Source organism: Vigna radiata, chromosome 2, assembly GCF_000741045.1.
Source record: "Vigna radiata var. radiata cultivar VC1973A chromosome 2, Vradiata_ver6, whole genome shotgun sequence".
Taxonomy (NCBI): Eukaryota; Viridiplantae; Streptophyta; class Magnoliopsida; order Fabales; family Fabaceae; genus Vigna; species Vigna radiata.
The window spans coordinates 4883236-4910035 of NC_028352.1; the positions used below are offsets into that span (position 1 = coordinate 4883236).

The 26800-nt window shown below is 32.8% G+C and overlaps 5 protein-coding genes across 11 annotated transcripts in view; 4 read left to right on the forward strand and 1 right to left on the reverse strand.

Moving 5' to 3' along the window:
- The first annotated feature begins 200 nt into the window (after positions 1-200).
- On the forward strand, positions 201-5530 carry LOC106756283 (UDP-glucuronic acid decarboxylase 6). 5 transcript variants are annotated; one of them, XM_014638650.2, is made up of 13 exons: positions 201-321; positions 887-992; positions 1681-1767; positions 1874-1961; positions 2738-2829; positions 3112-3176; positions 3262-3350; positions 3793-3870; positions 3993-4086; positions 4319-4385; positions 4479-4542; positions 4618-4658; positions 4941-5530. In XM_014638650.2, the coding sequence occupies exons 2-13, from the start codon at positions 915-917 to the stop codon at positions 5124-5126; spliced, it is 1029 nt and encodes a 342-aa protein (XP_014494136.1). In that variant the 5' UTR covers positions 201-321; positions 887-914; the 3' UTR covers positions 5127-5530. The 5 variants fall into 5 exon arrangements, with proteins under 5 accessions (XP_014494136.1, XP_014494138.1, XP_022634163.1 ...); XM_014638652.2 differs by having other exon boundaries at positions 209-317; XM_022778442.1 differs by lacking the exon at positions 201-321 and adding an exon at positions 335-359.
- A 906-nt stretch (positions 5531-6436) lies between these two features.
- LOC106756114 (UDP-glucuronic acid decarboxylase 6-like) lies at positions 6437-11272 on the forward strand. The gene is made up of 13 exons (XM_014638386.2): positions 6437-6469; positions 6629-6734; positions 7423-7509; positions 7616-7703; positions 8480-8571; positions 8854-8918; positions 9004-9092; positions 9535-9612; positions 9735-9828; positions 10061-10127; positions 10221-10284; positions 10360-10400; positions 10683-11272. The coding sequence occupies exons 2-13, from the start codon at positions 6657-6659 to the stop codon at positions 10866-10868; spliced, it is 1029 nt and encodes a 342-aa protein (XP_014493872.1). The 5' UTR covers positions 6437-6469; positions 6629-6656; the 3' UTR covers positions 10869-11272.
- A 1829-nt stretch (positions 11273-13101) lies between these two features.
- LOC106756112 (UDP-glucuronic acid decarboxylase 6) lies at positions 13102-17789 on the forward strand. 3 transcript variants are annotated; one of them, XM_014638385.2, is made up of 13 exons: positions 13102-13186; positions 13620-13734; positions 14277-14363; positions 14449-14536; positions 14888-14979; positions 15171-15235; positions 15327-15415; positions 16298-16375; positions 16489-16582; positions 16831-16897; positions 16984-17047; positions 17159-17199; positions 17417-17789. In XM_014638385.2, exons 2-13 carry the CDS (start codon positions 13645-13647, stop codon positions 17597-17599), a joined length of 1038 nt encoding a protein of 345 aa, XP_014493871.1. In that variant the 5' UTR covers positions 13102-13186; positions 13620-13644; the 3' UTR covers positions 17600-17789. The 3 variants fall into 3 exon arrangements, with proteins under 3 accessions (XP_014493871.1, XP_014493870.1, XP_014493869.1); XM_014638384.2 differs by lacking the exon at positions 13102-13186 and adding an exon at positions 13229-13330; XM_014638383.2 differs by lacking the exon at positions 13102-13186 and adding an exon at positions 13370-13479.
- Positions 17790-19203: 1414 nt separating this feature from the next.
- LOC106756575 lies at positions 19204-24860 on the forward strand. Its single transcript, XM_014639051.2, has 11 exons — positions 19204-19735; positions 19835-19919; positions 20263-20459; positions 22715-22797; positions 23165-23210; positions 23318-23374; positions 23492-23546; positions 23633-23733; positions 23831-23894; positions 23989-24122; positions 24443-24860. Exons 1-11 carry the CDS (start codon positions 19655-19657, stop codon positions 24614-24616), a joined length of 1077 nt encoding a protein of 358 aa, XP_014494537.1. The 5' UTR covers positions 19204-19654; the 3' UTR covers positions 24617-24860.
- Positions 24861-24982: 122 nt separating this feature from the next.
- Positions 24983-26800, reverse strand: part of LOC106777079 (THO complex subunit 4A) — an 11022-nt gene continuing 9204 nt past the window's right edge. The window contains 1 exon segment of the mRNA XM_014664601.2: positions 24983-26092. Within this exon segment, the coding sequence (XP_014520087.1) occupies positions 25924-26092 (169 nt within the window). The 3' untranslated portion in view covers positions 24983-25923.

A 26800-nucleotide genomic window follows, 5' to 3' on the forward strand; every position in this document is an offset into this window, starting at 1 on the left:
TTGACTGGGTTGATTCGGAAAAAGGAAAAAGAAAGAAAATCCAATAAAAAAAAAGGTTAGAAAAAAAATTAAAATAAATAATAAATATTGTTCTACGCAGTATGATCTGCTACAGTGATGAGAAAGCAGCTACTTACTTATCCTATACGATAAATGTTACCTGACAGGTCCAGAACACTATAGCAAATCCTTATATATATATATATATATATATATATATATATATTCACACACACACGGTTCTGACAGCACCCACATCTCATTTTTCAAGTTTCAGAGTGAAGCCACCTTCAAGACAATTATCAATCTCAACCGCTGCATGTACCCTTTACTTAATGTTTATGCTTTGCTTCTGTATTGTACGCATATATACATATTTTTCAGTATTCACTTTTGGCCTTTTTTCTCTCTCTTCAATGTTTGGTATGATGCCACCCTTTTTGTTTTTCTGTCGTCGCCGTTGCATAGGACCTTTCATCATATGCTCTTCAGCTTTCCGTGAGTTTGAAGGATCCCTAAATTATTTTTTTCTATTAAATTATCGTTGGGTGTGGCGATAACTAATTTAAAAATCAAATTTTTAATTTACCGTTTGGTGGGAAATTTCTGACTCCTGGATCTTATTTCTTCTATAAATTGTTGACTGATCATGGAGCTTTTGGATCAGATCTGTGATTTGGGGTTTTGAATTTGTCTGTTTTTTTTTTTTGCTTAAGTTTACAAGCAGGTCCATTGTTAACTCTCACTCTCTCTTTGTCTTTCGGATGTTGTTGAAGTGTTTGTTGTGGCTACTTACTAGATTTGGTTTTGCAAAACTTTGTAACTTAACAATTGCGTGTATAGAGGATTCATAGTGTGAAATTTTGACCTTTGGAAATTGGTTCAGGATTTGAGTTGCAGTGGGTTTTCTCACAATGGCAACGAATTCTTCCAATGGAGCAACAAAGCAACCCCCAATGCCGTCCCCCTTGCGTTTTTCAAAGTTTTTTCAGGTGAACTCTCCCGTGGAATTCGCATGTGCTACTCTGCCATTCTGTTTCTGATTGTTGTTTGGTTCATGTTATGCAAATTTCTTGTCAATTCGCTTTTGTTACAACTTGATCTCTATTGATAATGCCATTTGATCATGACGTGTTAAATTATAAAACCATTTATTTTCAGATGAGCGACTTACCTGTGCTTGTAAAAATCCCCTTTTTGATTTTATGAATGAATCTTTATTCGTGGTGGTGCTGATTCCAATTGTATTTCAGAATCAAGGAACATAAAATAATCATAACTTTTTAATTCGCTAGATTTTTATTTTAGAGTGATTCAGCATATTTAATGTCTGCTGTGAACATGAGTACTCAAATTCAGATCTCTCTGAATGTCACCCACTGCACTGGTTTGATCTTGTAGCTGTTGGCATTTTAGTTTAAATTTCAATCCTTACTCTTGTCTAAATTTATGTTATGATTGCATTTTTCTGCCAATTAGTCAATAAAAATATATGCCTTTTCCACTTCTACATGACACTTTATGCATTCTATTGCACAACACAGTTCAGCAGAAGCGGTATATGTTCCTAAAACATCGTATTATATCTCTTGCGAGGATATCTGTTTTACCTAGTCGTTTTCTTCCCTTTCCTTGTGTGAACTCTTGGTTTTACAATGTTACTTTCATCTCTGACAACAGTCCAATATGAGAATTCTGGTTACTGGAGGAGCTGGATTTATTGGCTCTCACCTAGTTGACAGATTGATGGAAAATGAAAAAAATGAGGTTAGGATGTTGATATCTTTCTGTTCACAGTTTTGAAGTTTATTAGTTATTCAACGAGTGCTATAAAACTCTGGAACAAGATTTGACAATATGTTTCTCTAATCAGGTTGTTGTTGCTGACAATTTCTTCACTGGATCTAAAGACAACCTTAAAAAATGGATTGGCCATCCAAGATTTGAGTTAATCCGCCATGGTATAATTTTATTATTTTCTTCATTGTAATCCTCTAATGTTTGACTCTCCTTTCTTCCCATCTTGTGATGTGTGTTTGGCCTCGTAATTTGAGTCATCTAGATTGTGAAATATCTTCAAGACTGCTAGGGATCAGGCAACAGAAGCTTGTTGGTTATTAGTGTAGATATTAAATTAATAGATATATAAATTTTCTAAAGTTATATACCAAAGCAGTACCTACAATTATAAGCATCATTCAGTTAATCCTCGATATTGTGAAAAAAAAAAAACTTTAGCTCCCAACTTTCACAATTGTCAACTACTTAGTCTCTAAAATTTGTATTATCGGTCAATATAATCCCTAACTTAAAAGAATCAATCATATTAGTCCTTATCAGTCAAGTTAGTCAGATATGGGACCAGATTAAATGATGATGCACAACAAAGTCAGGTACTAAGTTGACTTCTGTGCTCTAAAGTTGGGGAGACAGATGACTATAGTTAAATTAAGAGATCAAATTGACAGATTCTTAACATTAGGGACTAGAAGGACTAATATTTGATAATATTGAGGTCTCATTTATTTTTCATAATTTTAGGGAATAAAATGATTTGTACGACAGTTTATTCTCAATTTTTCTGAATCAGACACCAATATCGATTGTAGACCAGTCAGCTGCATCTTATTGTTCAACACAACATGGAAGATGAATCTATCAGATGCAGAGTTTCTTCTCTGTTTCTATATGTGTTTTAATTTAATTAGAAGTATATACTTTTCTTTTCCCTGAACAGATGTCACAGAGCAATTGTTGATTGAGGTTGATCAAATCTATCATCTTGCATGTCCCGCTTCTCCAATTTTCTACAAATACAATCCTGTAAAGGTGGGCTTCTTAGAATCTACTTTTGTATTTCTGTTATTTTCCACACTCCCTGCCAGTTGTCTACACGAGTTATTTCTAGCACTGAAGTAGTTTGAAGTTCTCCCAGAGCACCCCTTTGCTCTATTGCAAATTTAACATGGGAATTTCATATTTATTGTTATAACGTTTCAATTGTTAGTCTGTATATTGATTCCGACTGTGTCTACGACCTACGCATTGGTTGATTTCTCACTTATTGTGAATCTTGAGAAATAATCTAACAGTTGCGATAAAACTTTACAGACAATAAAAACAAATGTGATTGGAACACTGAACATGCTTGGGCTCGCTAAACGTGTGGGAGCAAGGTTATCTCTTTTTCTAAAAGATAAAGTTGATAAGCCAAACCAATACCAGTTGTTGATTTTACCAAGTTGTAACTTTGATTGGCAGGATTTTGCTTACATCTACCTCAGAAGTATATGGAGATCCTCTCGTGCATCCACAACCAGAAAGCTATTGGGGAAATGTTAACCCTATTGGTATGTAATCATCTCATTCTCAATCCAAACTTGATGTATCAATGCCATTGTAGTGGGGCTCGTGCTGATGTAGCTGAGCTCATCGTAATGTATACCTCAATGTATAGTTTTCACACTCAAATTAGTTTTTCATTTTGAACAAGCATTTGTTAATGAACATGATCTGAATGCTGCAAGTATATGATCTCTTTGAATTATACCTTTGATAAGAACTTGGAATGTTCATTGATTTTATATATATATGCCATATCCGTTGTTTTATCATGACTCGGTAAAATTTGATTGGGGGTGGGTTTAGAAAGAATTTTTCCCTAATTGTTAGGCTCGTGATGTGAGATGCTCTTCAATTACTTGTTTAGTTTATTGTAATTAGTGTTGTTAAAAATATGTATGCTGAAACTTGTGAAGAATATATCCTAAACGTAAAAAAACGTGTGTACAGGAGTTCGAAGTTGTTATGATGAGGGCAAGCGTGTTGCAGAAACTTTGATGTTTGATTATCATAGGCAGCATGGAATAGGTAATTCCTTCTCTTTTTTGTTTTTCTCCTTGGTAATACCTTCTCATGAGGGAATGGAGAATGTAAGTGTTGCATTGCCATTAAATATTAAATTAATGTGTACTTTAACATATTTTTCTCAGAAATACGCATTGCAAGAATCTTTAACACATATGGACCACGCATGAATATTGATGATGGGCGTGTGGTCAGCAACTTCATTGCTCAAGCACTTCGGTAAATCCCTTAACTTTATAATGTTATAGGCAAGATGGATAAGCTGATAGATTAATTTTTATGACTACATTTATCTCAACTCTCAAGAAACATTGGTGCTCTTCTGTAATGAAGTATAACAATTTATTCTAGTACACTAATAAAAAATCCAACCTTTATAACCGTATGAGTTACGTGCTTCTTGAGCCTGCTCTTCATTTTGTTGCTTATCATGTACATTTTTGTGTTACAGTGGTGAACCCTTAACTGTCCAAGTTCCAGGAACTCAAACTCGCAGTTTCTGCTATGTCTCTGACATGGTATCTTTGCTACATGTGTCTCATTTGTATATTATGATCTTGATTCAAGTACTAGGTGTGATTGACTATGATTATAAATTTGAAACATCTTAGGTTGATGGACTTATACGTCTAATGGAAGGGGAAAACACTGGTCCAATCAACATTGGGAACCCAGGTTGTATCACAACTGAGTCGTTTGAACTCTGATTTTTCTGCCAAATTCTAATGTTTTGATACTTTATTCCTCCAGGCGAATTTACAATGATTGAACTTGCCGAGAATGTCAAAGAGGTTAGTTTTAACTTGTAACCCATTTAAATTCTTGGAGAATTCCACACTCCCCCTTATCTGTCAGTCTGGTCATATTTTAACTGCAATATTTAAACAACAGTTTGAACCAAGGAATTCTCTGATAGCGAATTATGAATATGTTTTCGTGAGAGGAATAATGTATGTGCTTTGCAATATGCAATTAACAAAGTAATGTGGGGAAAAAGACACTTTATGTTTACCCTGTGGATTAAAAATGGAATTTTGATGAAAATTTTGATTTATGAGGCTATGTTTTTGCAGCTTATTAATCCAGCAGTGGAGATAAAGATGGTTGAGAACACTCCTGACGATCCTCGTCAGAGAAAACCAGACATAACAAATGCAAAGGAATTGCTGGGATGGGAACCAAAGGTAAAGTTGCGAGATGGCCTTCCTCTTATGGAAGAGGATTTCCGTCTGAGGCTTGGGGTTCCCAAGAAAAACTAAGCTTGTTCTGTTCCTACACTTCATATCATAATGAATATTTTGATAGTATCTGGGATGATTCTATTACTGTTAAGATATTTTATACTGAGTTATGGAGAGGAAGGTTAGAACTTGCAGGCATGAACACTTGAATTTTCTATTCAATTGATACAATATGGTGATGATTGCTTCTCCACCCAACTTCTCAGAAATTTTACTGTTTTGAGTTGAATTCTTTTTCAACTCTAAACTAGCTTTTACAAGTTCTCTTTCAACTTTCTTTCGTCTGTTGTATGCCAGTATAGGTGTGTCTTAATGTGTTCAGATTGCTGTTGGGTGGGTTGGGCTTTGGATTTGAGGAGGTTTGTATCTTCTCTACAAATAAACTTATGATCTATTATGAATGTCAAATAGGTTCTATTGAATGTGTTCCTTGTGAACTGAGATCTATTTTTCCAAAAGTTATATTCATTTTTATGTTTCACTGTTGTAATCTTAACTTAAATTAGAATTTAAGACTATTGTTATCTTAATCAGTTGTGAATTGAATATATATTAATTACAATATAGTCAAATTAAGGACTAATCAAACTCAAATGGTAAAGATTAATTCAATTATGCATAAAAGAACATCTCATTGTGATAAATTATCCTCAGGTAATAAGAGATATGTTTAAAAATAGTTAAATATGTTTAATCTTTAAACTTGAATGCAAAATTAAATTTTTTTATTTTTCTAAATTTTGATATATTTTAATTATTAATTTTTAAAAATAAATTGATATAGTCATTTTAAAACATGATAATTTTTTTTTGCCATGTTAAACATATTTTAAGATGATATTTAAATTTGTTATACTTTTTTTAATACGTTTAAGTTGAAATATCAGTTTTGAACCTTGTTTAATAAGTCCAAAAAAATCAATTTCATTTCATTAAATTATTTATTTATTAATTTTTAAAATTTAAAAATTAAAATATATAAATATTTGAAACATAAACTAACTCTAATTTTGAATTCAAGTTTAAAGAATAAAAACATATTTAACTATTTAAATATTTATGAAAACTTGAATTATGAACCAGTGTTATTATAAGCACTCTTAATTCAAAATACACGTTACTGTATATGCGATCATACTTAATATATTAGTAGACAATAGTACAACAAAAACTAAGACATAATTATATATGGAAAATAGTATTATATAATATATAAATTTATTTATGTGGATGTTAAATTTAATAAAGAAAAAGTAGATATTATCTTAATTTATTACTAAGGCCTCATAAGAAGATAAACTATATATATATATATATATATATATATATATNTTTTTTTTTTTGCTTAAGTTTACAAGCAGGTCCATTGTTAACTCTCACTCTCTCTTTGTCTTTCGGATGTTGTTGAAGTGTTTGTTGTGGCTACTTACTAGATTTGGTTTTGCAAAACTTTGTAACTTAACAATTGCGTGTATAGAGGATTCATAGTGTGAAATTTTGACCTTTGGAAATTGGTTCAGGATTTGAGTTGCAGTGGGTTTTCTCACAATGGCAACGAATTCTTCCAATGGAGCAACAAAGCAACCCCCAATGCCGTCCCCCTTGCGTTTTTCAAAGTTTTTTCAGGTGAACTCTCCCGTGGAATTCGCATGTGCTACTCTGCCATTCTGTTTCTGATTGTTGTTTGGTTCATGTTATGCAAATTTCTTGTCAATTCGCTTTTGTTACAACTTGATCTCTATTGATAATGCCATTTGATCATGACGTGTTAAATTATAAAACCATTTATTTTCAGATGAGCGACTTACCTGTGCTTGTAAAAATCCCCTTTTTGATTTTATGAATGAATCTTTATTCGTGGTGGTGCTGATTCCAATTGTATTTCAGAATCAAGGAACATAAAATAATCATAACTTTTTAATTCGCTAGATTTTTATTTTAGAGTGATTCAGCATATTTAATGTCTGCTGTGAACATGAGTACTCAAATTCAGATCTCTCTGAATGTCACCCACTGCACTGGTTTGATCTTGTAGCTGTTGGCATTTTAGTTTAAATTTCAATCCTTACTCTTGTCTAAATTTATGTTATGATTGCATTTTTCTGCCAATTAGTCAATAAAAATATATGCCTTTTCCACTTCTACATGACACTTTATGCATTCTATTGCACAACACAGTTCAGCAGAAGCGGTATATGTTCCTAAAACATCGTATTATATCTCTTGCGAGGATATCTGTTTTACCTAGTCGTTTTCTTCCCTTTCCTTGTGTGAACTCTTGGTTTTACAATGTTACTTTCATCTCTGACAACAGTCCAATATGAGAATTCTGGTTACTGGAGGAGCTGGATTTATTGGCTCTCACCTAGTTGACAGATTGATGGAAAATGAAAAAAATGAGGTTAGGATGTTGATATCTTTCTGTTCACAGTTTTGAAGTTTATTAGTTATTCAACGAGTGCTATAAAACTCTGGAACAAGATTTGACAATATGTTTCTCTAATCAGGTTGTTGTTGCTGACAATTTCTTCACTGGATCTAAAGACAACCTTAAAAAATGGATTGGCCATCCAAGATTTGAGTTAATCCGCCATGGTATAATTTTATTATTTTCTTCATTGTAATCCTCTAATGTTTGACTCTCCTTTCTTCCCATCTTGTGATGTGTGTTTGGCCTCGTAATTTGAGTCATCTAGATTGTGAAATATCTTCAAGACTGCTAGGGATCAGGCAACAGAAGCTTGTTGGTTATTAGTGTAGATATTAAATTAATAGATATATAAATTTTCTAAAGTTATATACCAAAGCAGTACCTACAATTATAAGCATCATTCAGTTAATCCTCGATATTGTGAAAAAAAAAAAACTTTAGCTCCCAACTTTCACAATTGTCAACTACTTAGTCTCTAAAATTTGTATTATCGGTCAATATAATCCCTAACTTAAAAGAATCAATCATATTAGTCCTTATCAGTCAAGTTAGTCAGATATGGGACCAGATTAAATGATGATGCACAACAAAGTCAGGTACTAAGTTGACTTCTGTGCTCTAAAGTTGGGGAGACAGATGACTATAGTTAAATTAAGAGATCAAATTGACAGATTCTTAACATTAGGGACTAGAAGGACTAATATTTGATAATATTGAGGTCTCATTTATTTTTCATAATTTTAGGGAATAAAATGATTTGTACGACAGTTTATTCTCAATTTTTCTGAATCAGACACCAATATCGATTGTAGACCAGTCAGCTGCATCTTATTGTTCAACACAACATGGAAGATGAATCTATCAGATGCAGAGTTTCTTCTCTGTTTCTATATGTGTTTTAATTTAATTAGAAGTATATACTTTTCTTTTCCCTGAACAGATGTCACAGAGCAATTGTTGATTGAGGTTGATCAAATCTATCATCTTGCATGTCCCGCTTCTCCAATTTTCTACAAATACAATCCTGTAAAGGTGGGCTTCTTAGAATCTACTTTTGTATTTCTGTTATTTTCCACACTCCCTGCCAGTTGTCTACACGAGTTATTTCTAGCACTGAAGTAGTTTGAAGTTCTCCCAGAGCACCCCTTTGCTCTATTGCAAATTTAACATGGGAATTTCATATTTATTGTTATAACGTTTCAATTGTTAGTCTGTATATTGATTCCGACTGTGTCTACGACCTACGCATTGGTTGATTTCTCACTTATTGTGAATCTTGAGAAATAATCTAACAGTTGCGATAAAACTTTACAGACAATAAAAACAAATGTGATTGGAACACTGAACATGCTTGGGCTCGCTAAACGTGTGGGAGCAAGGTTATCTCTTTTTCTAAAAGATAAAGTTGATAAGCCAAACCAATACCAGTTGTTGATTTTACCAAGTTGTAACTTTGATTGGCAGGATTTTGCTTACATCTACCTCAGAAGTATATGGAGATCCTCTCGTGCATCCACAACCAGAAAGCTATTGGGGAAATGTTAACCCTATTGGTATGTAATCATCTCATTCTCAATCCAAACTTGATGTATCAATGCCATTGTAGTGGGGCTCGTGCTGATGTAGCTGAGCTCATCGTAATGTATACCTCAATGTATAGTTTTCACACTCAAATTAGTTTTTCATTTTGAACAAGCATTTGTTAATGAACATGATCTGAATGCTGCAAGTATATGATCTCTTTGAATTATACCTTTGATAAGAACTTGGAATGTTCATTGATTTTATATATATATGCCATATCCGTTGTTTTATCATGACTCGGTAAAATTTGATTGGGGGTGGGTTTAGAAAGAATTTTTCCCTAATTGTTAGGCTCGTGATGTGAGATGCTCTTCAATTACTTGTTTAGTTTATTGTAATTAGTGTTGTTAAAAATATGTATGCTGAAACTTGTGAAGAATATATCCTAAACGTAAAAAAACGTGTGTACAGGAGTTCGAAGTTGTTATGATGAGGGCAAGCGTGTTGCAGAAACTTTGATGTTTGATTATCATAGGCAGCATGGAATAGGTAATTCCTTCTCTTTTTTGTTTTTCTCCTTGGTAATACCTTCTCATGAGGGAATGGAGAATGTAAGTGTTGCATTGCCATTAAATATTAAATTAATGTGTACTTTAACATATTTTTCTCAGAAATACGCATTGCAAGAATCTTTAACACATATGGACCACGCATGAATATTGATGATGGGCGTGTGGTCAGCAACTTCATTGCTCAAGCACTTCGGTAAATCCCTTAACTTTATAATGTTATAGGCAAGATGGATAAGCTGATAGATTAATTTTTATGACTACATTTATCTCAACTCTCAAGAAACATTGGTGCTCTTCTGTAATGAAGTATAACAATTTATTCTAGTACACTAATAAAAAATCCAACCTTTATAACCGTATGAGTTACGTGCTTCTTGAGCCTGCTCTTCATTTTGTTGCTTATCATGTACATTTTTGTGTTACAGTGGTGAACCCTTAACTGTCCAAGTTCCAGGAACTCAAACTCGCAGTTTCTGCTATGTCTCTGACATGGTATCTTTGCTACATGTGTCTCATTTGTATATTATGATCTTGATTCAAGTACTAGGTGTGATTGACTATGATTATAAATTTGAAACATCTTAGGTTGATGGACTTATACGTCTAATGGAAGGGGAAAACACTGGTCCAATCAACATTGGGAACCCAGGTTGTATCACAACTGAGTCGTTTGAACTCTGATTTTTCTGCCAAATTCTAATGTTTTGATACTTTATTCCTCCAGGCGAATTTACAATGATTGAACTTGCCGAGAATGTCAAAGAGGTTAGTTTTAACTTGTAACCCATTTAAATTCTTGGAGAATTCCACACTCCCCCTTATCTGTCAGTCTGGTCATATTTTAACTGCAATATTTAAACAACAGTTTGAACCAAGGAATTCTCTGATAGCGAATTATGAATATGTTTTCGTGAGAGGAATAATGTATGTGCTTTGCAATATGCAATTAACAAAGTAATGTGGGGAAAAAGACACTTTATGTTTACCCTGTGGATTAAAAATGGAATTTTGATGAAAATTTTGATTTATGAGGCTATGTTTTTGCAGCTTATTAATCCAGCAGTGGAGATAAAGATGGTTGAGAACACTCCTGACGATCCTCGTCAGAGAAAACCAGACATAACAAATGCAAAGGAATTGCTGGGATGGGAACCAAAGGTAAAGTTGCGAGATGGCCTTCCTCTTATGGAAGAGGATTTCCGTCTGAGGCTTGGGGTTCCCAAGAAAAACTAAGCTTGTTCTGTTCCTACACTTCATATCATAATGAATATTTTGATAGTATCTGGGATGATTCTATTACTGTTAAGATATTTTATACTGAGTTATGGAGAGGAAGGTTAGAACTTGCAGGCATGAACACTTGAATTTTCTATTCAATTGATACAATATGGTGATGATTGCTTCTCCACCCAACTTCTCAGAAATTTTACTGTTTTGAGTTGAATTCTTTTTCAACTCTAAACTAGCTTTTACAAGTTCTCTTTCAACTTTCTTTCGTCTGTTGTATGCCAGTATAGGTGTGTCTTAATGTGTTCAGATTGCTGTTGGGTGGGTTGGGCTTTGGATTTGAGGAGGTTTGTATCTTCTCTACAAATAAACTTATGATCTATTATGAATGTCAAATAGGTTCTATTGAATGTGTTCCTTGTGAACTGAGATCTATTTTTCCAAAAGTTATATTCATTTTTATGTTTCACTGTTGTAATCTTAACTTAAATTAGAATTTAAGACTATTGTTATCTTAATCAGTTGTGAATTGAATATATATTAATTACAATATAGTCAAATTAAGGACTAATCAAACTCAAATGGTAAAGATTAATTCAATTATGCATAAAAGAACATCTCATTGTGATAAATTATCCTCAGGTAATAAGAGATATGTTTAAAAATAGTTAAATATGTTTAATCTTTAAACTTGAATGCAAAATTAAATTTTTTTATTTTTCTAAATTTTGATATATTTTAATTATTAATTTTTAAAAATAAATTGATATAGTCATTTTAAAACATGATAATTTTTTTTTGCCATGTTAAACATATTTTAAGATGATATTTAAATTTGTTATACTTTTTTTAATACGTTTAAGTTGAAATATCAGTTTTGAACCTTGTTTAATAAGTCCAAAAAAATCAATTTCATTTCATTAAATTATTTATTTATTAATTTTTAAAATTTAAAAATTAAAATATATAAATATTTGAAACATAAACTAACTCTAATTTTGAATTCAAGTTTAAAGAATAAAAACATATTTAACTATTTAAATATTTATGAAAACTTGAATTATGAACCAGTGTTATTATAAGCACTCTTAATTCAAAATACACGTTACTGTATATGCGATCATACTTAATATATTAGTAGACAATAGTACAACAAAAACTAAGACATAATTATATATGGAAAATAGTATTATATAATATATAAATTTATTTATGTGGATGTTAAATTTAATAAAGAAAAAGTAGATATTATCTTAATTTATTACTAAGGCCTCATAAGAAGATAAACTATATATATATATATATGTATATATATATATATATATATATATATATATATATATATATATATATATATATATATATATATATATATATTAGAGAGATATTAATTTTTTTAATACTTAGGGGTATTATTTGAAAATTGTAGTTATCTATTTTTTTTTTGTTTTAAAAAAATATCACATCTTAAAATCACCCTATAGGTAAACTTTCGCTTAACAAGTGTTTAAGTTCAAACAGTATCATTCCACATGAAAATACTCGAGTTTCTAAAAATTTGTTTCACCAAAAATATAATACAAGTGATAAGAAAAAAGTAAATAATTTAAAAAATTAAATTAAAGTAATGGAGATCCAAGTTATCTATTTCAACCAACAAAATATTTATCGATAGAATCAGTTACTTCATAATTATTTTAATCCTAAGAAATGTGGTACGAGAGAGGAAAACAGTAACAACCTGCTACGCAAAACAAACCTCGTGCTTTTGTCTTGTCCCGCTCCACGTGAGCCATGCAAATCTCCTCACGACGTGGCACTCCGGGATAGGTAATCTCGTACGCGCAGCGCCAGCATATTCGCTCAGTTTCTCAAACAAGCTCAAGAACCACCCGAGGGTGAGTGTGAGTGTGACAATCACAATTTTATTTAGATTAATAATATCATCACATATTTTTAATTGATTAGAGTAGAATATAAGGATAAAATAAAAAAAATAAGAAAAAATAAAAAGTGAAAAAATAATATAAAATGAAGGTAAAAAAATTTAAGTTTGTTAAAAAATCAATTTTTTTTATGGTTAACAACTTTTTTTTATAATTATTTATGTAACAGACGATGAGTCTATTTTAAATATACCAACCAATGAAATACTAACTAAACACTTCAAAAACATTATGATATAAATATCAGTGCATTGCTGCCACATATATTACATTCAAATAATTTCCTTCATCTTGCTGAGTCACTACTCAATATTCATATTCATCCATTAATTTTTTTTTTCACCATTTGCTTAACCTTCATTTCGGATCAGATACTCGGTAATTAACTTGTAACTTCGTATTTTCTTCCGTAGATATACGTTTTTTTTTTTTCTTTGCATGTTCTGTTCGATGTGATTTTGATTTCTCTCACTCACTCCTGTCGTTGCCTTGGACCTATCATTTTACGTCCTTCAACATTTCGTGAGTTTTAAGGCTTCCTCTTTTTATATCATAGAATTGAATTTGTAAATGTTTTCATTTTTCATGATCACCGTGTGTCTGGATCAAAAGAGTGCGTAGGGTTTTGGATTGGGTTAGGTTGTTTGGTTTTCGATGAAGCAAGCAATCAGGTTCATTACCTGTTATTTTTTCACAATAGGCCATTTTATTTCATGGCACTTGATTTGGTTGACGAAAATTTTGATAACTCGTTACAGTTATTCGATCTGTGTTCAGAGGAAAACGTTTAATCTCTTTGAAATTGGTGCAGGAGTTGAACTTTAAAGGTTTTTGCAATGGCATCGAATTCTTCTGATGGAGATTCTAGTAAATCACCGAAGCAGCCACCCCTGCCATCTCCCTTGCGTTTCTCCAAATTCTATCAGGTGTACCGTCGGTTTTCTATTTTACGGTTTTCTTGCCGCGTTGTTGCTCTTATTGTTATCTGGATCGTACGATTAAGATGTGTTGTTAATTACCTTGGTAGATTTTTATTTTTCAATGGTATATTGTTTTCAACATTTATTAAATGTGATACAAAACAAATATAATGGATAAATTTTATTTTTGAGTTTAAGTTTGTTCTGAGGAACCGTAAATCAGTACGATCTGCTATTTTCATAGAACGCAGTCACCGAACCTTTAGAAAATCGAATCATAGGAGCTTACCCTGCAAAATGGCTACAGCTCAATTGTCTTGGGGAGTATATACTGATCAATTAAATTGAGTTGTTTTTTTCATTTATCTATTCTTTGTATACGTTACGTTCAGAAGTATGTGTGCGCTAACAGGCATGCATCTTACGACTGTTGATTAAAATTTTTCGTGTGATTATAAACAAGGATTTTGCCAGAAAGAATCCTTAGTTTACGAAACATTTTTTCTGATGACTTTTTTCACTAACATTTCTTTCATTATTGATAATAGTCTAACATGAGAATCTTGATCACTGGAGGAGCTGGATTCATTGGTTCTCACCTAGTCGATAGATTGATGGAAATAGAAAAAAATGAGGTTAGATAATTGCTTTATTCTGTTTTTAATACTTTTTTTTCCTTGTTTAACAATTATAATTTTTGTTGACATAACTTCTAATCAGGTCATTGTTGTCGATAACTACTTCACCGGATCAAAGGATAATCTCAAAAAATGGATGGGTCATCCCAGATTTGAGCTTATCCGTCATGGTATACTCTGCTTTTGTTTGCCATTCAACTATCTTATATATTAAATTGTCGTGCTTGTGATAGACTGAAGGATGGGAAGTGATTTATATTAAAAGATGGAAGGCTTCAAATGATCGTTCTATTAACAAAAGCCTTACAGTTTTTTCACAACAAATTTCAGTAGTTATATTTCAGACTTCAGCTACTTCATTAATCAACTTCAGCGTTGCTCAGTCCGCATTATGCTATTCTCGAGCAAAATTATCAGTGATACCTTAGCTTATTTTGTATATATATTATGTTTAGAATGTCTTAAAATCTGTCTGAAAATCGATAATTCTGATGCACATTATCGTTATGATTCCTGTGTAGATATCACTGAACCTTTGATAATTGAGGTTGATCAGATCTACCATCTTGCATGCCCTGCATCTCCTATTTTCTACAAATATAATCCGGTGAAGGTATAGTTTTTATTCTTATTTTGTCTGCATTTCGTTATATTTTGGTTGGCATGCTAACACATTTTTCTCAATTGCTGACGGTTTTTCCTTCAATCATGTATCTATCATTATGCATTACCTGAAAGTTTTTTTTTTTTTTTACTGATCCTTGACAAATTATATAATTTGTCACGAAATTATAATTTTTGCAGACAATAAAGACAAATGTGATTGGCACGCTGAACATGCTTGGGCTTGCAAAGCGAGTTGGAGCAAGGTTGGCAAATTTCTTCTGAATTCAATAATTTCAACTTCTATCACCTTTTTAATTTTATTTGGTAAAGTCTTAGTACTTATTTTATTTTCAGGATTCTACTTACCTCAACATCGGAGGTATATGGGGATCCTCTTGAGCATCCCCAAAATGAAAGCTATTGGGGAAATGTGAACCCTATTGGTACATGCTTTTATCTGTCTCTATCTCTATCTCGTGCTTCTTAAATGAGATTGTATTCTGCTAATGATTGTGAAAGATATCTGAACTGTAGAAACCATGGAAGCCTACTCTCATTTAATTTTTGTACTATATAGTCGCATAGGGCTTGAATTTATTTTTCATGACAAACAATAATTAGTTGTGGACTTTCGAAGCGAAAAACATATTTTAAAGTGTGTGTCGAAACCTTACATTTCCACATTGTAATTAACTATTTGATGCAAGGTTGATCATTTTGACTCAATGAAATTCTTTTAATACAATAGGTAGATGTGGTCTAAGCATTGGATTATCATTGTTAGATATTAAACTGGTGCATATAGAATTGAAAAAAGAACAGAATGACTTCTTTAGTGACATATTGGGACGAATAAAGGCCTGACACGACGAACTGGAAAAAAAGTCAGCTTCCACGTTTAACAACCCCTACAATGTGGAGAACTAAGTATAAAGCATCCAACCTACAACTAAGTCCATTTATGCAGGACTTTGTTAGCAATAAATAATAAACTGAATTGACTAACAAGAAACCTTATCGTAATATATATCCTCACCTAAACATTCAAGTTAGAAACTTACAAACTCCCAGTATCTTCCTCAATTTCATGATTAGCTTCAGTGGTTAAGTTAATATATATGTATTCCACTTCATTAAATGAACCACAATTAATGTACCAGCTTCACCTTTCCATCATTGCTGAGGTTAATGGAAACGGACGTGGATATGCTCACACCATCCATGGAATAAAGAATTTTTAAAGCTCGATAGTAGAGTTATTGCCACAAAATACTAAACTGAATTGACTAACAAAAAACATCATCCTAACACTAATATGTCTACAGGAGTTCGTAGTTGTTATGATGAGGGAAAGCGTGTAGCTGAGACTTTGATGTTTGACTATCATAGGCAGCATGGCTTAGGTAATTTATGGTCTTCTTTTCTTCATAATTTCCTCTTGTTCATTGTAAGGTATAATTGGTAGAAAATATTTTCTCTGTAATTTAACAGATTTTTTTGTATTCTTTCAACATAGAAATACGTGTTGCAAGAATCTTTAACACGTATGGGCCGCGCATGAATATTGACGATGGGCGTGTTGTCAGCAATTTCATTGCTCAAGCACTTCGGTAATTAAAACTTCTTTTACTGTCTGTGGTTTATATGTTGCATTGTTGTTTCTACATAGATCTCTTAATTATGGTTTTGGTTGCCGCGTTCAGGTCGTAAATAGAATGTGTGATGAGTTCAACGCACTAGCATCAATTATTGATTTAATTGTTTCAGTACCTTGATTTTGTAGACTAACCCTGTCTTTTTTTTTCTTTTTTCCCATTTTCAATTTGATGCTTACTTCACTATCTTTGGTGTATTTTAGAGGTGAACCCTTGACGGTCCAGTCTCCAGGGACACAAACTCGCAGTTTCTGCTATGTCTCTGATCTGGTATATATTCGATAACCTATGCGCATATCTCTTGCACTGGGTTGATATTAGTACTGGCTAAGCTAATTTTGATTTATTATGATAAGGTCGATGGCCTTATCCGTCTCATGGAAGGATCCGACACGGGGCCAATCAACCTCGGAAATCCAGGTTACATTTATATCGCAAGGCCTGTTTATGAGTATCTTTACTCTTTCGAACTGAGAAAACATCTTTAATTTCTTTCCCCTTATTTATTTGCCTCATTCTCTTCCTTTTCAGGTGAATTTACAGTTCTTGAACTTGCTGAGCAAGTTAAGGAGGTTAGTTCAAATCTTAATAGAGTTCACTTCTCTAGTTTTTTCATACTTACGTTTTATGAGTGTTAAAAGTGTGATTTAAAACTTGGTTACCTCGGGAAGGAACTATTTCACGGGGAAGGCTGCATGTTTTCACAATACAAGATTAAATCATGGCGTCTATACTAACGGAATTCTGGGAAAATAGATTTTAATTTATGCTTTTGTGATTCATTTGCAGCTAGTTAATCCAGATGTAGAGATAAAGATGGTGGAAAATACTCCTGATGATCCCCGGCAGAGAAAACCAGACATAACAAAAGCAAAGGAGTTACTTAATTGGGAACCAAAGTTTCAGCTGCGAGATGGTCTGCCTCTCATGGAAGAAGATTTCCGTTTGAGGCTTGGAGTTGTCAAAAAATAATTAACTTATATTTTCCTTTTAAATCAAGCCAGAAATGGATAGATAATAAGTGGGATGGATGAGTCTAAAAATTTCACAATTTTCCTTTCATAATTATGAGTACTCTTGCTTTTATTTGACCAAAAACACTGCAGCAATAGTCTGCAAATTTTGCCGGTATTATTATTTACTGTGATTAACTTTCTATTCAGAAAAAGAAAATCCCCCTCTTTATAGTTTTCTTGTTACATGTATTCGTGATATATGATATTTAAGTACTCAGTCATACAAAACCTTTAGTTCGTTAAAACAAAATTTCAAGATAGGATGACTATAAATTTCATGTATTTATTTTCCTTTTTCACTAACTTCCGACCATTTCCTTACAAAAAAATAAGATAAATACTAAGAATACTATTTCATGAATAAGTTTCAGTATTTCAATTCCTAATTTGAAATTTCATTAATTAATAACAAAGCGAAACAAGAATTTCAAAAACATAACCTTTTAATGAATACCGACAATCGTTAAGAATTTAAAAGTAAAGCTCCTTGTTACAAATACTTTTTAATTTGCAAAAAATAATTGGCTTAGAATGTTTTAATTAATTTGATAGAAAATTATTAATACTTTGTCACCCTTTTTACTTTAAAATATTTACCAATTTTATCAATAACTAATTTATGCAGAAAATATTACATTTAGTGGGATCCCACATTTCAATCACGTTTATTTAATCAGCAAGAGTCCCCCTCTATTTTTTTAACTTGTTTAAAAAAATCATCAACCTATAAAATTATATGTTTTTGTATTATTTTTATATGCCTGGTATTTTTAGTCGACTATCTCTTTTTATTTTCATTTTTATTATCTATAAATTAAATGTTAATACTATTTAAAAAAAATTATAATAATTTAAATTGATCACTGTAAATTCAAAACATAGTTTATACATTTAAATTTAATAATTTATTAAGAATTATAAAATTTACCTGCAGAATTTATTTCTTATTTATATAAATTTACAAATTTAATGAATTTCAATAAACTATTAATAAATTTTACATTCGAACTCTTAAATCACCTCACCATGTTAGTGTTACTTTCTTATTTTATCATCAATTTCCGCCTCCATATCCGTTAGAAAATTGATTCTTTATTTTGAATAGAGGTTTTCCCTCTAATTATAGTATTTTATCTACAGTTTCGAATATAAAACTTGCATCACTTTCTTAAATACAACGTGGTTAAATTGAAAATTCTATTGTTACTGCTGTTCAACTAATATTTTAAGAAATAATTAATGGAAGAGTTAATAAACTGGCTAAAGTAGACGAAACTGTAACTGCATAGTTCTTTCCCATTTATCACATATCTATTTCAATCCACCAATTGAATTAAATTAAAGAAAGAAAAAGAAAGATTCATCTTCAACGCGGCTCCACCAGAAACAAAAGCAGTGAAATTGTGTTCTTTCGTGTACGGCGATTGGAATATCCACGAGTCCGTCCTATTCACCATGTCACCGATGAGGCGACGATACAATAAATAACACATACATTGAGTAAGAATAACACTAACCTCCATTTCACGCCACGTCAGATTCTTTCATTATCCAAAACACCGTGCCATGCCACCGCATCAGTATCCATTTTCAATAATACACAAAAGCATCGACAGACATTACTTTGTGCCATCTAACGGTCACGCTTCGATCATTTCACTTCCTTTTCATACCTTCGTCACCCGTTCCTTTCTTCACCTTCTTTTGCATTTGCTTTCTACGATCTTCCTTTCCAAAACAAGCAACCAAGAGCAGAAGCGGTTGCGTTCCTTTCTTCGCTTAAATAAATCTCCAAAACCAAAATCTCCGAAACTGCACCAAACCAATCAACCTCTCTCTCTCTCTTTCTCTCTCTCTCTCTCCGCTAGATTTAAATCTTGATTCGATTTCTTTTTTCATTTCTCTTCCGTCGCGAACAATCTAGAGAAATGGCGAAGCTGCGTCTGGATCGGGATTAAGGCGCTAGGGTTTTGTACGCTGCCTTCGATCCTGATTCGGATTCCGATAGGAAATGTCCGAACCTAATTCAGCGCCCCGAACCTCCGCCTACCTCGACGCGCTCTCTCAGGCGATCCACAAGAAGCTTCAGAAGGTCCGTTTTCTTTTAGTTTGTCTCTCTTTTCGATGTACCGAAGTGGAACGAACGAGTAATTAATTATTAGTTTTGTGTGTGATGATGAATGTGGTGCAGGCGTTGGCTAATTCGTCGCAGAGGCGCAATTTGTTGCAGGAGTTGTTTGCGGATATAGCTTTGGAAGTCGATGACCGAGCCAAAGGTATTAAAACAATGCGTTATTTTAATATGTTGATTTTCATTGAAGGTTAACTAGCATGCATGCGGCTAGGAAAGTCCGATTATAATGTCTTGTTAACGTAGTTAGGTATTCTGTTAGTTATGGTGCTATTTGGTTGCAATTTGTGCTTGATCACCTGTTATTGGGAATTCTTGAAATTCGTGAGAATGGAATTCACAACTATAATGTGGATATTTCAATTTAAATAATGTGTTAGGAACCTCTTTTTTTTTTTCGTTCTTAGAAGGGGGAGGATGTATGTGTTATCTTTTATTTGTCAAACAAGTGTTACAGAGTGCGTGTTTTCCGATTTTCATAATAACAGATGTAATTCTGAACAAGGAAGAAGATGACATATCTCCTGCAGAAGATATTAATGATGGTCCTTTATGCTTCTACGATGTGCTTGCTGATTATTTTGTGCGTGTGTCTGAGAACGGGAAACCTATCCTTGACTTGATTGTTCAACTTTGGAGCCAATCGTTTGCCTCTCATATATTTGCCCTCCTGTTTCACAAATGGGTATGTGAGTTTGTGTCTCCTTTTGTCTTATTGCGTTCTTGATCACGCTTTTTCCTACACTCGTTGTATGATCTCTCATCACTGGTTTTAAATTAGAACATTCACCTTAAAAAAATAAATGAACGAGTTACTCACTTAAATAGTTTTCCCAGCCTGGATTCTATTACTCAAGTACTCACTCTTTTATTTTGTTCTTTTTCATATAATTCCTGACAGTTGCATTCTCGTTGACTAGTCTAAACCATGTTTCTAAAATTCGATCATGAGAACAGTTTTATGGTAAAGGAAAATATGTTTAAAAATCCAAGTCATAGAATAACATAACGTATAAAAATCAAATAGAAAAATTATATATCATTTAAAATTATAATAATAATGACAACAATAACCTAGAACAATAGCAAAAGGTTCTTTGATGTTGAAAAAGGTTTGGAATTGAGAACTTTACCACCGTAAAGGTTGAGAAAACCTGAATGTTAAACATTAATGATAATAAGAGATATTTGAGATGACAGTGATGTTTAAATACCTTAAAAATAGAAATCAGCATCTGCTTGAGACTTGTAATAACAACAACAATCATTTATTCGACAGTCATTAATAATAATAATAACAATAACAAAATAACCAAGAACAATAGCAAAAGGTTGCTTGGATGTTGAAAAGGGCTTGGAATCGGAATTGAGAACTCTACCACTGTAAAGGTTGAGAAAACCTGAATGGTAAACATTAATGTTAATAAGAGATATTTGAGATGGCGATGTTGTTTGGATATCTTAAAAATAGAAATCAGCAGCTGCTTGAGACTTATAACAACAACAATCATTTATTGAACAGTCATGTATAGTAATAATAATAGTAACAGCAATAACCTAGAACAATAGAAAAAAGTTACTTGGATGTTGAAAAAGGTTTGGAATTGGAATTGAGAACTTTACCACTGTACAGGTTGAAAAACCTGAATGGTAAACATGAATGATAATAAGAGATATTTGAGATGGCAATGATGTTTAAATATCTTAAAAATAGAAATCAGCAGTTGTTTGAGACTTGTACAAAATAATTGTGTAAGCGGGATGGTCATTAGCATGAAAAGAATAGTATCTCTTCTTGGGATCCCGTACTTTAGGCAGTCACTTGCGGACCGTTAGCATTCATAATTCATTCTAAAATGTCAGACCACTTTTTTAGAAGATGATAGATTCTATATTCCATGGTGGGTCATATTTTGAACTTGTACTTACCTGTTCAAAATCATAGAAACCTCTCTTTTCTAATCTCTAAAAGGAAAATTATTACTTTTTATTTTGTGATCAAATATTTATTTGAAAACTCTTAGCTCATGCTATTGTTCTGTATGTTATTGATACTGCCAACCAGTTCTATCAGGTGCCTTTCTGACAACTTTGAACATTTATAATTTACGTATGAGATTGTGAAGCGTGCACATTTTCTGTGCAACTGTTCAGAGTGACTGCTATTCCTGTTTTCAGTTAGTTAAAGGAATATATAAACATTTGGTATGTATCCCATTTTTCCTTAATGTACTGTGATTTCCTATTGATAACTTAAATTTTGAAATTCTAACAAGCATTTATAATATATGTTCCTGGTTTCTAAAACTAATACTTTCCCTGATGTCAGATCCAAATTTCTTCTCTAGTGAGGTATTTGATAAAAGCTGTTTGTCAAACCTAATGGGTTCTGCGTCTGGTCTTAGATTTAATATTTAGGAATGCAATGCAATATTTTGAAATATGTGGCATAAGTATTTAATTATTTATTCAATACGAGTGAAATAATTTGTGGCTTTATTTGTCTGTGTATGTGTAGAATATGTATGAATATAATTTGTTTATTATTTTATAATAATGAAGGATTTAAACATTTGAAAATTTTCGTTATTCACAACCTTAGTTACATATTATATTATTTCGATCTTTGTACAAAACGTATTTAACTTCTGCTGATAGAATTTCATAATGTTTATACAGGCTAACTGGTATGAGATGGGATGGTTCTGGCTTTTTTAGGATATTATTTCATTTTTTGTCAATTCTGTCTTTTAGGATTACAGAGGATTTCCTCTGCTATTATAAGAATTGAATCTCCATATTTCTTAAGCAAACCCAAATTCCTAAAAAGTTCTGAAGTGTTGGATTAATCACTGTTATGCATCTTTTATGAATCCTAATTGTGGTATATATAAGTTGCTTCATTGTAGTTTTGCTTAATAACTTCGTAACCTTTTGCAGTTATTTGAATTTCATCTTGATAATCCAGAAGTGCTCCTCCGGTATTCATCTGCTCTGGTTGAAGGTGCCACAAATGTTTTCTGGTATGAATACAGACTGTTATAAAAGAAAACTTCACATAATTAGGTTTTGCAAAGCCAAGCTTGGATTTGGATTGACTGGCTTTTTGTACTCTAGTTATAATTGTATTGATTTTCATTATTATTCCTGGACAATATATGAGCTAACTGGGAAGAAAATATTTCTGAGTGCTTTTCATGATTTTCTTTCAAATAAAAAGAAACCACCTGATTTTGCCGTGCCATTTCCATAGCAATCCATGCATGTCCCCTCCATGAAAACAGAAAGTAATGGAAAATATTATTAATTACTGAGATTGTGTCTATCTGTGGTAGACTCAAATTTAATCTGGGATCATATTGCAATAATATTTTTCAAAACCATGTGCAGGATTGACATCCAAACAAATACTAGGCGTTTTCGGTCTTTATTCTGTGTAAGTCCTTGAAGGAATCTAATGTTTGGTGCACTGATATGGATCATCTGACTAATATTTTGATTATTGGTTCCTTTTCCCAATTCTTTTGTTTCCCTCAAGTTCAGTACCTTCTGCAAGATGTTGCATTAGACCACACTCGATTGAATAAAATTCCTTCCCAGGTGAGATTAACCCTATGAAAGTTATAGTTTTGGTTTGTCGGAACCTTAAATTACTAAATTAATGTTTCTAGCAATTTGCATTCTCAAAAATCTGTATTTTTTACCATATATTATCAGGCTCAGCGTGATACGTATCTCTTGCTCTCAAGATTCATTCTATTTTATAATAAAGGTAAAAATTGACGTTTGGGTCAGTGGATTATTGGCTATAATTGACTATGTAGTAGCCTGTTAAAATATAATAGTATTATTTTGCAGCTGACAAAATAGACAGCTTCTTAAAACAATGTCCTGCTTTCCCCACTGCTTTTCTACTTGGTGGTCCAGCAGATATATTTGTTACTGAACTCACTGATCAGGTACACGTTTGAATTACAATTTACTATTTCATGATTAACAGCCTTATCCTCGGTTTCATTTGAAAAGATGAAATTTTTTTTTCTCTTGACTTGCCAGCTTCAAAAGCTAAAGGTCGAACCTGTGCTTCTTCATTACCTTTCAGAAATGAAGATCCTTCAGGGTACTGTATCAACAATACAGATGCAATATTTGGACAGGGACTACTAGTATCTCGTCCTGATTTAGCTTGCCTTTTTTTTATGCTAATGACACAGGTATGGAATTGAGAATGACTACTAGTACAAGATTAAAAACTTGTCTGTATAGCTTTACTTCTCCTGGTGGTCCAATGTATCCCACGAGAGCCGTTCGTCATGCAGCTTGGGAAGCATTAGACTTACTTTTTCCGGTTAGTATTTTTTTTTCTAATTCGTATTTGAGTCATTGCAAGGGGACTAATTTTAGATGTCGGAACGAGTTCATGGTAGCCAAAAAAAAGAAAGTGACCCTATTAACTAAAGTATTTTACTTTTGATTATAAGTTTATAAGAAGTCTTGTAGGACAGGTACATTATATGATTAATCAGTAGTGCAAAATTGTTTAAGCTACCAATAGATTGAGAATAGTAATTTTAGTAAAATGGACAGGACACATGTATTTTTTTTCCTCTTTGGTCATTTAACTGATTTCCTAATAAGGGAAAATTGCTTATGTTTTATACCATACAGGTGGGACGTTATCCGCGGCATCTTATTAGTTTGTTCTTCAGACTGCTCTATCCTTGGTATTGGCCATCTTCCTGTTGGAACTTCGTCGTTGCTTGTGTTCAGACGATTTTCTACTCGTTGCTGGGGTTTATATTTTCAACGTGGCATAAGATTGCCAAGCCAAAATCGCAATGAATTCCTATGTGTGTACAGATTATCAAGCCATCGTCGATGCTTAGTGGGGGTCTTTCTTTTTGTTGTTGCTAGTGAAGTTGTGTACAAACTTGCAGAAGTTTTGTATATTTTTGTTATTGTTAAGTTTGAGAATAAGTTATATAGCGTTTAGATGAATGAGAATAGGACTGCAACCATTTTTGCTCCCATATGAACGGTGGTTACAGCGAACAGCAAAAATTATATATTAAGTAAAATTATGAAATGAGATCGAAAACTCTCCCTTTTAATGTGTTAAATAGAAAGTTGTCGTTCGTAGTTCTTTCTGGAGAAAAAGGTTTTCTTTCTCCATCTTTAAAACTCAGATTTAAACGATTTATTGAAAACTTGAAACAAGCACTGCAAAAGACAGCACAATCACTCGCCATTTACAGGTCAGCGAACAAAAATAATGTTAATAACAGAGCAAGCCAGCACAATGAAATGTTCCTAAACATAAAAAAAAATAGTTTTAAACGTTACACTGGGTTAAAGGAAGTTAACAAGGAAGTTAACGCCATCATTTCCTACTGCTAAGAATGGGGTTATCAATGACTGTCTAGTTAAAAAGAATCTGACTAGCGAAACACTTGTCCCTTTCAGTTCCAACCAGTAAAGTATGGCTAGAAAAATGGCCTAGCATGTAATCGTAACCAGCAATGACAGTTCTCAGATTCAGTACAGGCGAAGGGCTGAGATAACAAGTCTTATAGCAAATCTTGTAACACCGAGTGCAACCAGCCGATGAAGGCAATTAAGAAAGATGTCCCCAACTACAACAAGTAGGATGACAAACCTCGATGATTACACAACAAAGGGCAAGGTCACAATATAATAAAAACAGATCACATGACTATTTTGTGGGGAGATTGTTAAAAGAGGAGGTAGGGAATCTACCTTATTTGAAGATTCCGCTGCATTGGTGTGGTTTAACCAAAACATCAAAGCAACTGTGGGTCAATCAATTCTGCAGCCTCCCATATTTTGTAGCGGCCAACTAGACCTTTGTGCATTTGATAGACGAGATCATGGTTCCCACTTCCACAATACACTTGTTAAAACAAATTAATGCCAAAAGTGCTGACTCCTGTTTCGTAATCCATATTTCATACCAAGGAAAATGATTAATAGGCAACAGAAGCCCAAACTCCACGGGTCAAAGCGTAAAAGTTTCACTAAAGAAGTCCATTCCCTTTCCCCTAATAAATAGGGATAGCAAAATACAGTGTTCCATCACCAAGCCCCGAATATGTTTAGCAAGAAAGTAAAACATGGGTCATTCCTTTAGTTCAATTGGATTGCCTTGCATGATATTTCTCCAGATCAGCATCCAAGTCATCTGCAGATAATTTTTCATCACGTCTTCCTCCACCACGACCTCTTCCTTGACCTCGATCCCTTTGAATGCCTTGCCCTCTTCCTCCTGCTTTTCTAAATGCCCCACTTCTTCTTTGTCCGCTGAGTCAGATCAATAGCACATATAATCATCTTTAAAGAAGACAACCAACTTAACAATCACAACCAAAAAAACTATTTCTTAACAAAACATTAAATGATATCTCATTACAGCCATTCATCAAATTAGAATCAAAGCCGACATTAAGAAGAAGAAATGAAATAAAATACAGACATCATCTAGGAAACAAATAAATAAACAGCCTTTCCTGCATTCCTTAAAGAATGATGGTGATTAAAATTAACACGAGCATTGCAATTCACTTATTCAGAAGTCACTTTTAGAACACAAAAATGACAGGATGGATGATTATCCCAACAGCAAGTAAATGGTAGGGGATCAAAAAGGTAAGATGCTAATGTGTCGAAGGATCAATTAAGTACATGACCATTTAAAATATCCAAAAACTTTCAGCCATTTTGAAGATTGCAAATTGCTAGCAAAGGGCCATTTAGTAACAGACATAAATCAATTGGAAACATCATACAAGCATAACTCAGTTTTCTAGGAGTTAAAAAGAAATAAGTTTGAATGTAAAAAAACAACATGTTCATACAAATTCATACTGAAGATTCAATAAATCTAAATACATCAAACAAGACATTTAATCATATTCAGATTTATAAGAATAGAAGCGGAAGCAGAAAGACCAACCTCCAGCCATTGTTGTACGCTTTCCTAATTTCTGGTTTCTGAACCCTTGCTCTTAT